The 12,375-nt window shown below is 43.9% G+C and overlaps 1 protein-coding gene across 2 annotated transcripts; it reads left to right on the top strand.

Moving 5' to 3' along the window:
• The first annotated feature begins 2,287 nt into the window (after positions 1 to 2,287).
• Positions 2,288 to 9,885, top strand: LOC144152629 (uncharacterized). 2 transcript variants are annotated; one of them, XM_077683964.1, is made up of 4 exons: positions 2,288 to 2,597; positions 5,249 to 5,431; positions 6,116 to 6,205; positions 8,609 to 9,876. In XM_077683964.1, the coding sequence occupies exons 1-4, from the start codon at positions 2,553 to 2,555 to the stop codon at positions 9,113 to 9,115; spliced, it is 825 nt and encodes a 274-aa protein (XP_077540090.1). In that variant the 5' UTR covers positions 2,288 to 2,552; the 3' UTR covers positions 9,116 to 9,876. The 2 variants fall into 2 exon arrangements, with proteins under 2 accessions (XP_077540090.1, XP_077540091.1); XM_077683965.1 differs by lacking the exon at positions 2,288 to 2,597 and adding an exon at positions 2,892 to 3,064 and having other exon boundaries at positions 8,609 to 9,885.
• The last annotated feature ends 2,490 nt before the right edge of the window (positions 9,886 to 12,375 follow it).

Below are 12,375 nucleotides of genomic sequence, written 5' to 3'. Positions count from 1 at the left end.
ATTGTCTCAGAAAAACCGTCGTACGAAAACGAAAAGCCGTCTATTTTCTAGAACAGCAACCATTTTATACAAAAACCAACGCTGTTACAATTTGAGTTTTTACATTTAATTTATGTGGTGTGTAAGTTGCATGGGCGAGAAAGAAGGGGGGGAGGGGAGCTGTAGCACTCAGAAAATTTCGGGGAGTGTTACGACACCGAAACACCCCTCCTGGCTACGCCCCTCACCTCTTTCTCGTTGCCACATGATGATGATGCGCTCTTGAGGCTTCGTCTATTGGCACGTCACGTCACGGCACTCCCTTCGTTAATTGTGGGAGTGTTGTGGCATTAAAATTGCCTCTCCTCGTGAGGGGGTCACGCCTGACACGAGGGAGCAGCAATCTTTGAAATGCACATTTCCAGAATTTCACGTTAGGATCGCGATCGCGTGTCAATTTTAACGCAAGTAAACCGGACGAGAGGGCGACGACTCACCGTCCCCGCAGTGAGTCGCCGCGGGGAACTAGTGCGTGCGATTGTATTGCCTGGTGCCCCTAATTCTGTTGTGTGGCTGTGTAGCGGGATAGTTTAAAGCGAAGCTTTGATGGGTAAGGTTTCGCGCATTCTTGTCCTGCGAGAGCGAGAAAGCCTCGCGGCAAAGCCAACTTTATCGCGAGTGGGCAGTAGAAAACAGCTGCAGCTCTTGTTTTATCAAATATTTGCCATAAAAATTATATTAAAATTGGCTGCTGAGACGACTCTATCATTACCCCGAGTTTTACTTACTTGTCATGATTAGTTGGTACAGAGTGAATCCCCGTTGCTGTCAATACATGATCATCCACGGGAGGCGAAGCGCTGGGGATCGTCCGGCTAATGTTTAAATTAAAATAAAAACAGATGAACCACTTGCAAGTACTTACGGGTTGTCTTTTTTTCTTTAAGTATTTAAACCGTTATTCTGCTTGCTTTCTTGTGTCAAAAGATTACTTCAGCCGGTTAAATATTTCCTTTTGAAATGTATGAAAACTATCACGACAAAAACAAATCACCAAGCTGAAACCGTAGCCGTTACGCCCCGTTAATGACGGGCTTTACAGTATGACTCCAGTATGACCCTAAACTGAAGAACACACAGTACAGGAATTTGTACTACAGGATACAGGATAAGAATACAGGAATTTGTAATTCCTGTATGTCGTGTTTGAAGGCATTCTACTTTCGGAAAAATAATATATATCCCCACGTTCTTGTGACTGACCATGTAACCTCCCATATATTTTTTTTCTTGTGCAACTCACATTTTCCCATTCGATAACACGATGTCCGGTTTTCGCATGTATACAACCTTTACTATCGCGGGTGCATCCGGTACGCTGGGAGTCATACGCCGAGCATAGTCAATAGGTCATATGCCGCCGGCCATTATTCCTTTCTTATCGGAGCGTATTCAAGGTAGATTCGGGCGCGTTCGTTCGCTCAGCAAAGAAACCGCCCAGTCACCATTTGTAACCAGGAACACCGCACCGGAGACAATGGTGACCGCTCCCGTAGCTCTCATACGTCAGGCGTTATAATTAAGGGCTCTGTGTCCTGGAACGGTGCGTCACGCGTATCGCTTCACGAAACAGCGTGCGCTTGTACCTATAAATAACGCCTGCTATATACGTTAAGGCGCGCTACGCTTGTTTGTAGGCCTTTGTGAACGCGTGTGATGAACCTGCACGTGCCAAAACACATAGGAATGAGCCGCTTAATGTCGCGGCTTCAAAGACTCGAGGACGGTGGCGAAGGAGAAACACACCTCTTTAAATATTCAATAATTCTGAGAGACGTCGTCTGCCATCGTTAAGACTATTGTGCTAGAGACTACGCTGAATCACTAAAGCGCGTTCACTGACTCCGTTTCAAGCACGGGAGAACGAGCAAGGGGAGGGAGAAAAAACAAACAAACAACGTCGCCGACAGAGAGCAATGTCAGGTGAATACAAGCGATAAATTACTCATCGTTGCCTAGTAACGATTGTTCCCCTTGCACGCCCGGCTGTTAGCGGCAAAGCGATGCCAGATGACTAACGCTGCTGTTTTGCACGAATTGCATTGATGGTATAAAAATAAAAAAAAGGCGACACATGCTCTGAATCACATTTACATTCTGATTAGGTGCCTGCCTCAATTTCTGTCGCATCGGCAAATTTTCTCAAGCACAGGGCGTCTGCAACGAGAGCGAAATCGAAACCGAAACCAAAACCACTGGAGCGGCAAAGGTCCCCGCCCACCGCAGCACGTGACCATGACGCCACGCACTCTTGTTTTGTTCATGGTGGCTGTCGGTGCTCGTTCCCGAATCGTCCAGTTCTGTCGCTCCGTCAGCGTGCGTCTGCCAGTGTTGGGAACAGCGCCGCATCGAGCCGAGAACGGGCTTCTGCTGCGAGGCTGCGACGAAAGGAACGCAGTGGTGTAGTGGTGTTTCACTCCTGGGTGCCGTCCTCTTCTGCTTGAGCCGCGAGTGGAAGCGACGTTGCCGACTCCGCGAAAACACTCTCCAGTGACCGCCTCGGCCCGTGCAAGATGGTGATCAAACTCTATGTGTCCGGAATCTCTGCCAGCAAGGAGGTAGGTCGTTCGACCGCTCCTCCGGTGTCCCCCCACTCCTTATTCAGCGGCTTCGGTCGTGGTTTGGGACCGACGGGTGCTGGTCGGCCCGGAAGACGCACGCGACGGAAAACGCAGCGACCGTGCAAGGCCATGCACCGCCGCTGAAACTGCCTTGAAGGCATATGTCCTGTTTACGCCTGGGGTGTTTCTTCCGGACGACTTCGCCGCTATTTCGGAAGATAGCGGAACGTCCCGTCTAGAGAGGGGTTTGCCGGAGGGGTTGGGCCGCCGCGGCACCACCCGTGCGCGTCTTCCGAATTGCGCAGGCGGTGGGGGGCTCGTAGTACGCATGGGTTGCTGCCAGCATCTTCTCGCAAGCTTAAAACAAGAGGACTTTTAGCGTTGCAACATAAAACGGCTGGAATATAGCGCGGTGTTGAAACAACGCTGGCCGGCCCGGAGTCGCTTTCTTCGGCTGTTCCAAGGTGGTGTGCTTTGTGGTAGCGGCTGTAAAAGCACGAATTAAGGTTTTGAAGAAGGTTGAAAATTAAATGAGGGTGAAATTTCGGTAATGATCGAAAAGGCACTTGCGGCGGTTTCAGGTTTCTGCATTGTAGACGCACGTGTGAACTTCGATCTGACCATTGATAACTTCACGGCGATTTTCGTGGAGCGTCAGCGTGTTTTCGTTTCCACGTTTTATGCTGCTAATCCTCGATGTGTTTTTTTTTTTTTATGTCGTTCTGGTTTACGCAGGATTTTACGGGACAGTAAGTTAACCTCGGATAAAAAAAATAGCCTGAAAGCAGGCGTATTCCCTTTTGAATAGCGGCCCTTTCTTAGTTTTTAGGGCCACAAAATAAACTTTTACACTTCTGTTCTCCACTAATGATGTAACTTGTTTCCCCGTTTTATGCATGGTAATCCTCGATGTGGTTGCTTTCTCTCTTTTTCTTCGTCGTGTTGGTTTACGCAGGATTTTACGGCCCAGGTGAAAATGTTTTTTCTAGCTGGATTATTGAACAAGAAATTTCTTCTAGCTAGAAGTATTCTAACTAGAAATAGGCAGAATTTCTAGCAAGAAATTCAGTTTCTAGTTAATTTCTAGCTGTATTGAGATTTCCTTCCGGCTAGAATTTGTCAGTCCAGTTAGAAGAAAAGAAAAAACCCGCAAGCTGGAAATAATCGTCTCTAGCTAGACTAAGAATTTTTCTAGTTAGAAGCTGTCGATTCCAGCTATAATCTAATATTCTAGTCAGAAAGGAAGTCGGAAATTATGATTTCTTGCTATAAATGCTCTTTCCATTTTCACAGGGGGGGGGGGGGGGGGAAGTAACCTCGGACAAAAATAGCCTAAAAACAGGCGTGTTCCTTTTTGAATAGTGGCCCTTTCCCAGTTTTTAGAGCCACAAAATAAATTAGTACTACTCTCTCAGCTACTGAGCCAACCTTGATGTAAAGCAACGATACAAGTTCCGCTAGTTTGTTTCCTTATGGCTTGTAAGCATTCCACAAGTGTGGTGATCATGGCCACTGCTGAGGGAAATTTGATTCGAGGGACGGGAACAATCCCACACAAGTGAAAAAGTAAACTTTCCCTCCAGAAAATAAGTAGAAAACTACTCATTATTAACACCCCTCAAAGCTGAGAACACATGCTTTCATGTATTGAATTTGGTGCTGCAACATTAATGTATTCACACATCAGGATGTCGGAGTGGGCTGAAACCGCAGAAGCCACCCTCTTGAAATCGCCCCTAGTGGTAATTGTTATTCTGCTTACGTGCCTAACTCTGCAAGCCGGTTGAGTGATGCTGCTGCAGTCCTGTGCTGCTCAGTGAGCAGTTTATATTTATAAGGCTTGTGCGTTGTTTTTGCATTTAATGCCCGGGCAACCACTTGTTCCTTATTTTGGAGCATTGTCCCATGGTGATAGTCATCGTCTCTCGTTCAACAAGAAACTAAAAAGAAGCAGAAAGTGCCTCGACTTCCTAACTTTGCAAAATTCACTCTATCTCGCCTGTTGTTTCTAAATCCTGAAGTCTGGAAAGCCATGAATTTATGGTGCCAGAAATTTTGCTTAAATAAGCCATTTAAATGCATTGACTATAAATCTAAGAAAAAAAATTATGAAGTCAGTAGGAGCAACAACACTGCTGGCTAATGTATGTAGTGCTTTTTTTCTCTTCTCTAGTCATGTTGGGTTGGCGACCTTTGTGTCCTAAAGTTGGCTTTTCTGATAGAGGCGAAAAGCAAAAACACCCGTGTGTACGAGATTCCGGCGCACGTTGAAGATCCCCAGGTGGTCAAAATTAATTCGGAGCTCTCCACTACAGCGTGCCTCATCGCCTGCGTTGCGTCGGCGCGTTAAACCCTACAATCATTAACATCATCACTGCCCTAATGTCGGGCATGCAAGCAGTGATTTTAAAAGTTATCGAGTGAAGCTAATTTTTGCTGGCAAAACTTTCTCACATGGCGTGCGTTTAGCACAGACATTATATTCAAACACTAAAAGTGTTCTTTCCGTGAGGTTGCTTGTAGCCATTAGGTGGTTGAAAGTTTTTCAATCAGTAGAGACAAGTATTTTCTTGAAACGATGCTTTGGGAATTATGTTTCGTGTCTTGGTGGTAGTGCTTATATGCTTCAAATTGTGGCTGCTTTGCAGGTCAAGAAAAAACAGCAGAGGGCGTTGATGATTCTGCAGTCGATAAAGGTGCCATTCGAGTCGATCGACATCACCGAACCAGGCAAGGAGGAGGACAGGGACTTCATGAAGGAGCACTGCAAAAAGGTCGATGGTGTCTGCACACCCCCGCCTCACTTCTTCAACGAAAAAGACTACTGCGGGGTAAGGAAGACAACATTGTCATAGAAATGACACAGGAACGCACTTTTTCTACCCTAATTGTTACCGTCATTTTAAATATCTTTGACCAGGACGTATGTGCTCATTTTAGCTGTGTTTGAAAAAATTAGATTTTAAACTATGTAGCTAATGTAAGCGTGACCTTTGTTCATGGTGCTGTGGCCTTGAAGGGACTCTGAAAGCTCGATAGGTACTGTTTGTTTACAATCAGTACTGTTTGTTTCAACTGAAATATCACATAGCCAGCCTTTGTTTCAAGAGTGGACGTTTCATTTTTCAGGAAAACACTAATTAACGCTTGGAGTTTTTATCTCTAGTCTCCCTCCTATTTTTTCATTACATAGAAGAGCACTTCACAGAGCACTACAGATACAGGCAAACTTGTTTTCACATTAGTGACCTTTTAATTAAGAATTCTCATACTTTTATTGCCTGTCACGAAGGCTCAGCGGACTGTGCCGTATGAGATCTCCGATTGGACGTCTAGCTATGGAGGTTGTGTTGGAGGCATGCGTAACCATGTGCGTGTACAAGATTTCAATGCTCGCTAACGAGAACGTCAAGTGGTTTAAACTAATCCGTTGCCCCTCACTGCATGTGTAGCAACTTTGGCGCTTTAAGCCCTAAATATGGATGGTTTTTCTGATCTCTTTATTGGTTCAACAGGACTTTGATGACTTCGACGAAGCCACGGAAGAGGACAGGTTGATTGTTTTCTTGAAGCTGGATCCTGCGGAATACAACCTGAATGGATCGGTGAGCCAATTGTTTTTACTTTATCGTAATGCTTGCGTTCTTTTTACAGCTCTACCTACACTTGCTGTAGAGGTAATCTGTCTTATCTACAATGTGGATTATAGTACCTATCTCATTCTCATATTGCTATACTGATTAGCAGGCTACTATTCTGAGAGTTTTTCTAATTGCTGTTATAGACCTTTTGCAAAAAGGCGGACAACACTGAGAATTCAGCGGTGGTAACACTGGTGGTAAACGCGACGACGCCATTAGAAAGGAAGCAGGTTGTAGCAACGCCGTTGCGGTTGCACGTTTTTGCCCACGGCTTCACGAGTCTGTTGCCCCACGACGCGTATGCAATTACGTGGACGGTGGACGGTAGCTACTCCATAGAAACTCTGTGCTCGCAGCCTTTTCACTTCCTTTTTAATGGCGGCGCAGCGGGTGCACAGCGTTGCCAAGAGTGGCTTGCTGCTTTTCCGCCAACGATTTGGCCATTTTGCAAAGGGTCTATTAGTGGGAGAAAAATATTGAGATTGCCGTGTGATCTATTATTCCAATCATTTTGTATGCATTGCATTGTTCCAGCTAAAAGCTCGCGGTGGTTTAAACAGTGAAGTTTCTGCAACAAAAATGTATGGCATACATTAGCACTGGTCGTTTCATCGTAACGCCCGGAATAATACATGCAGTCTCCAAGCAAATTGATCACATTGATGGGGAAGCTGCTAAATTTAGTAGCCTTTCACGGCAGTTTTGCGAGGGAACTCTGCAGGAAAAAAAGTTTATTGGCATCTTTTTGCTGCTGCTGAAAAAAAAAAACTGCAACAAATTTAACCGACTTTGTGAGCCATACACAAATGATGCTAAAACTTCAGGATTGTGTAGGAGGTGAACAGTTTTCAGTACAGCTGTTGACGTCACCAATAAAGAGTGTTGTCCGACAGTCAAGTTAAGAAAGCCGAGCTATTTTGGTAGGGTCCTTCTTTCTGCGACTGCGTCGTGTTAGCACTGTTCGAACTGTGCAGCGGTAGTCAAAGTTCACTCTGGCTGCCTAAGGATTGTAGCAGCCACAATCAACTCTTGTTTGTACAATCTTGAGGAAACCTCACAATATGAAATGTGTGTGGTTGTTTATTGGAAGTTGCATGTTTTTCTACACTACTTTTGGATTTGCAGTTTATCAAATGCAGAAAGGGGAATCTTTAGTGATAACCACATGGTAGAGAGAGCTCTGTTGATCTGTACAATCTGATTCTCACTTTGTGTGACTTAGCAGAGCTTCCTGAATAGGGCCATGTTCAGTACAGTGCAGCCATTAATTAATCACTTGCGTGGAAATTTTCACTAGCAAACTATCTTGATGCTGAAAAATAACTCAGTGCTAGAAAAACTGCATGTACTATCCCAATGAGGTAGCCTAACACTTTCTATTCTAGATTCAAATGGGAATTCTATTGTGTTCTAGCTGATGTGTTGCAATAATTAGAATCAATTCAGACTCATAAGTTAAGTGGTACCTTTGAGTTGTCAAAATTTGACATGTTGCGCTGCCTGTATGCAACTGTGTCCGTGCATTCTGTGGGGCTTATTGGTGAACGGGTTTGTGTCCCCCAACTAAATTGGCCTTCTGTTAAGCCTTTTTCATGCTGAGAGATGAGCTTTATTGGCATGCTTGGTAGAATTTTTCAATTGGCATAACTGAACGGATGCTGTTTGGACCTGGAAAGTTATAATAAGCACACATAAAATTTCTCTTCCTGGTTCTGCACTAAAAATACGTTTTCCGAATAAGCTATTAAAACACCATAGTTTTCTATTCTTGCTGGAAGTCCCCATGCTTTCTTGACACATTTGTGAAGAAAAAGAAAATAATATGCATTGTTATTGGCTACAGCAGTTTGACGGAAAAAAAAAAGTCATCACTTGTGCATTAATAGGTGCACTATGACAGTGCACAATTTAAAAGGCTCCATTAACAAAGTTTCAGATCACAAAATCAAGATTTTCCGTATGGTGCCATGGAAATCAGTTAAATGAGTTCACCGGTAAAATGGAACAGCTGCCTCAGGGTTGGTTGCTGTTTAATTGGACTCCTCTATAATTATCTATAATTAACACTCTTTCAGTTAAAATTCCTTTTAAACAGGACAGAGCTTCTTTCCAAAATATCCATTTAAAAAAGTTATCTTTGTTGCAGTTTTGCGTGTAGCGCACTTTTGTGGTGTCACAGAAATGACAGTAGCATAAGAAGCAAAATGAGTCTTTTAGCAGGATGAAATAAGTTAGAACAGCAAAATTGTTTTCTTTTTAATCGAGTTTTACTCCTTAACATCTTTCGGGCAGCCTTTGCAAGCTTGTGTTGTTGTTTATTGAACTTCATAACAATTCGTGCCTTGACCTCGATCATCGTTCCCTCAGAGTTTGCTGCCTGAAGGTCTGGAACCCTTTGACTTAACGGATGAAGACAAGGGTAAAGTAGAGGCCAGCGACATTATGGTAAACGGGACATCGGAAGCCCTTGCAGGCGATCGTGATGAAAGCATGGAGGTTGCTGACGGCAGTAAAGAAGAAGTGAAAACCGATGTTGAGAAGGTGGATGACGAGGGTGCAGTTGAAGAAGTGACAGAACACACTGAAGAAGTTGCTAAGGAGGAAGATGCTGAGGAGAAAGAAGACGCTGAGGAGAAAGAGGAGGAAGTAAGTGCGGAGACTGATCATGAGCCCAAGGAAAGTAAAGAGGAGACTGAAGATGCCTTGGCTACTCAAGATGATGAAGGCGCTGGCGATACTCAGGGCGATAAGGGAGCTGACGAAGAGAAGGCAGGCGACGACGAGATGGAAGATGTTGGTGAGGCTGCACAAGAGGAAGAACAGACCGGAGATAAAGAAGACATGGAAGATGATGGAGAAGAAAAAGAAGAATAACATTGTCATCCCTCGTATAGATACGGAAAAGACTTGCTAGTTGCATATTGATGTTGTGTACATTTATGAGCCTTATTTTTGGGTTTATTCCACTTGGTGTGTGGAGCGACACAGAAAGGCCGTAAAAGGCTTTCTTGTGAGGTACGAGTGTGTGTGTGTGAAATGTGTTAACAGGCTCACTGCCTTCAGTGGTAAGGATGATTTTAATCCAAAATTGGTCAACTCGGAGGAAATTTGAGAAAAACTATGCCTGAAACGTCGGGGAACCAACAAACAACTTTTGAAGACATCATCTCGATGGCTGTGCAGTGCACGTAGAAGCTCTTGGCGGTTAATCCTACTGACACCTTGTTCTTTGCAAACTCCTTGCCTTCCTCCCAGAAGTAAAAATATCTGATGGATACAAAAAGAAATCACTTAAAGAAACAAAATGTTTTTTCTCTAGCCGCCACGCCTTTTTTTTTTTGTATGTTAAAACAGTTGCCCAACCGTTCTACATTACAAGCCTGCTGTTTGCTTTATACGGGCTAATTTTCGAAAAGTTTATTGAAAAATCTGCCGTCTTGCCTAGGTTTTGGTCATTCTTGGTGCATGTAAACTTCTTGCAGTTTACACCAAGAGGGCTGCTTAAATATGCGCTCAATTTTGTAGGTTCACTTGTGTGTGTACATGCAATTTGCTGTGGGTGTGATACCCCACCAAAGTCTTACCTTTTGCCAGTGCAGCGCTAAATGCAAACAGAATGGTGTTGTAATGCCATGTCCTTGTTTTCTTTTTCTTTTCCAGCATGACCGTGTGTCTGCCCCCAAAGCCTGCACAACTACCACTGCCTGAAAAAAAAAAAAAAGTCGTGCCGTAATGTGTCCTACTACACCCAACATTGTTGCTTGTCAGCATTCATCGCAAGAGCAAGGACTGTTGCACTTTTAGCTTGCCGGGTAACTTGCATAGCTGATGTGCTGCTGCCTGTGTACTAACCCAGGATCGTGCGTCTCTGGTTTCTAGCACCCCGAGTGATTGCGGGAAACTGACGAACCTTCTGCATGTAAGCATGGTTGACAATGAAAGGCATTGAAATGAATGAACAGTTTGTGGGGGGCACGGTAAATAAATGATCATCCTGTAATGTTGCATTGAGGCATGGCCAGCAGTCAACGATCAAAAGGATGTCTAGCCAGTCTGTTAAAAGAGTTGTATAACCGTTGTCCAATCCTTTTGCGACACAGTGTGTACAACTGTACACGCGACTTTTAAGAGGATTTTTGGGAGTTACAATCGTTGCCATCCCCACTTGAACCGCTCAGCCAGCATTCCCCGCTCTATGGGGGGAAATGCGATTGCTGGCTGAGCAGTTCAAGTGGGGTTCAAGAACACCTACTTGACACGCCAGATGCTCGGCACATCACATACGTGCTTTTGGTTTTACGCTTGCCATCTAGTTAAAACGTTTATTAAAGCAAAACTGAAGCTGTTACCTTAACATGTAAGGGCTACAGATCACAATAATGTGTATGCGTTTTCTATTGTGGCAATGGTTAGGAAATGGTCACGTTTACGATGGCATGTTTGCAATTAAGACACAACCTAATTTATTACCTACTTATGAGATTGAGTTGTTTATGGTTTTTAAGTGAAATTTCGGTTATTAAGAACAGATGCAGGCAGTTTCAAATATTTCTGACAGCTACATTCTAATGCGTGTCGCAAAGGGCTAATTACTGAAGAATATAGGCCATGTCTTGCGTTTTTCTGCCAATGCGCGTTCTTCCATGAAAAAAAGTGCCTTTTAAGGTGCTGTTACACTGCAAGCCCCCAAGGCATAATTGTAACAGACTGTGGGTGTGTTTGACATGCATAAACTGTGCATGCATAAAGGAACATAAAACCTACATAAATCATTAAATTAATTTTTTTTTAATTGAGGAAGTATTACGCTGTGTTGTAAACTAGAATGATGTTCAAGCAGTTCATAAAATAACTGAAGGGTGCCAAGCACTCTCTTGTCGTTCGAGCTTTGGAAATGAACTAAAGCACTCGGTACCCACTAAACTGCGACATAAGTACGTCAGCTGAATTACACAATGCTGAAAAGTATGGATTCAACATATTTACAATGTAGAGTACTTGAAGTTGATTCACTGTAAACGCATGTGGAAATGTATTCTGTCCCGCTCACACTGAATTTCTATTGCCGACTTTTGCACAAAGTATATAAAGCAGTCACGCAGTGTTGGCCAGCTTTTGGCAACAAACTTTGCTCAATGCCTTGTAATGTTGAGAGAGCAGAAGAGTGAGCAAGGGCAGTGCATTTATCATGCATGCTTTGTGAAGACCATGCTTAGGGAGTTTGTGCGCCAACCGCGCGAGTACAAAGTACACGAACAAGCTTCATGCATGCTCCAGTATGTACCACATGTACTACATCCCAGCATCACTGTGCAAGCTGTGTTTGTGTGTGGTTTGATTTGTTGCTGGTGATGAATGTGTGCTTATTTATTTTGTTTTCACTTTCCAGCCACGTTTCTCTCCTTTCTTGGCTTAAAAAAATGTCTACAAGGGGTATCTAGCTGGGAGCATAAACCTTGAACAAATTAGTTGATACTATGAAATTAGTTGCATGCATACGTGATGAATTGAAGGCGCACTGACTCCAGATACTAGGCTGTGATGCACGTGCTAAGCTGTTACTGGTTTATTGTGAAATCTGGTGTCAGTTGTGTTTGGGGCACTGCTATTTCTTGAGAAGGTTACTGCTGAATCATCCCAGCGGATTTCTGCGTTCCGGTCAGCACCAAGAAACTGCGTGTAATATGTGCAGGTTATTGTGAACCTATGGCAAAGTGTCTCAAGGTAGGTTGTCAATCTTGAGGATGGTGGTTTGTTCCCAAGACACCGAGCTGGTTTTATTATTAGCACACTGCTAGGCACTGTTAAGCACTTGAGGAGCAAAGCACAATATTTGTTGCAGTTACGCTACGTGCTGAGATTTTTTACGACACGTTACTGATGTGCATGTTGATGCACAGCTTGGGAGACTTTCAGCTTGTTCTTTCCGTTTGCGGTGATGGTGGAAGCCTGTATGCTGCCTCATGTTATTAAATCGTTCCTTTGCTTTGAGTGCTTCTGTCTTGATCCCTTTCAGTGGTGCAAAAAAAAAAAAAAAATTGCAGCTAGAATTTGAAATTGCAGTAGAGTTTAACCCACTTGCAAATGAACCTGGCTCAGCATGTCCACAAGTGGACCACCATTGCACAAAGGCT

The sequence above is a fragment of the Haemaphysalis longicornis genome, unplaced genomic scaffold (assembly GCF_048455015.1).
Source record: "Haemaphysalis longicornis isolate Haplotype H1 unplaced genomic scaffold, Haemaphysalis longicornis Haplotype H1 scaffold_9, whole genome shotgun sequence".
NCBI classification, from domain to species: Eukaryota; Metazoa; Arthropoda; class Arachnida; order Ixodida; family Ixodidae; genus Haemaphysalis; species Haemaphysalis longicornis.
The sequence above is the reverse complement of the archived record's forward strand: the minus strand, read 5'-3'. Positions and strand labels throughout refer to the sequence as shown.

Coding starts and splice junctions, on each gene's coding strand:
- LOC144152629 (XM_077683964.1), top strand. CDS start 2,553: ATGGTGATCAAACTCTATGTGTCCGGAATCTCTGCCAGCAAGGAG. Junction 2,598..5,248: donor GAATCTCTGCCAGCAAGGAG/GTAGGTCGTTCG, acceptor GCTGCTTTGCAG/GTCAAGAAAAAACAGCAGAG. Junction 5,432..6,115: donor ACGAAAAAGACTACTGCGGG/GTAAGGAAGACA, acceptor TTGGTTCAACAG/GACTTTGATGACTTCGACGA.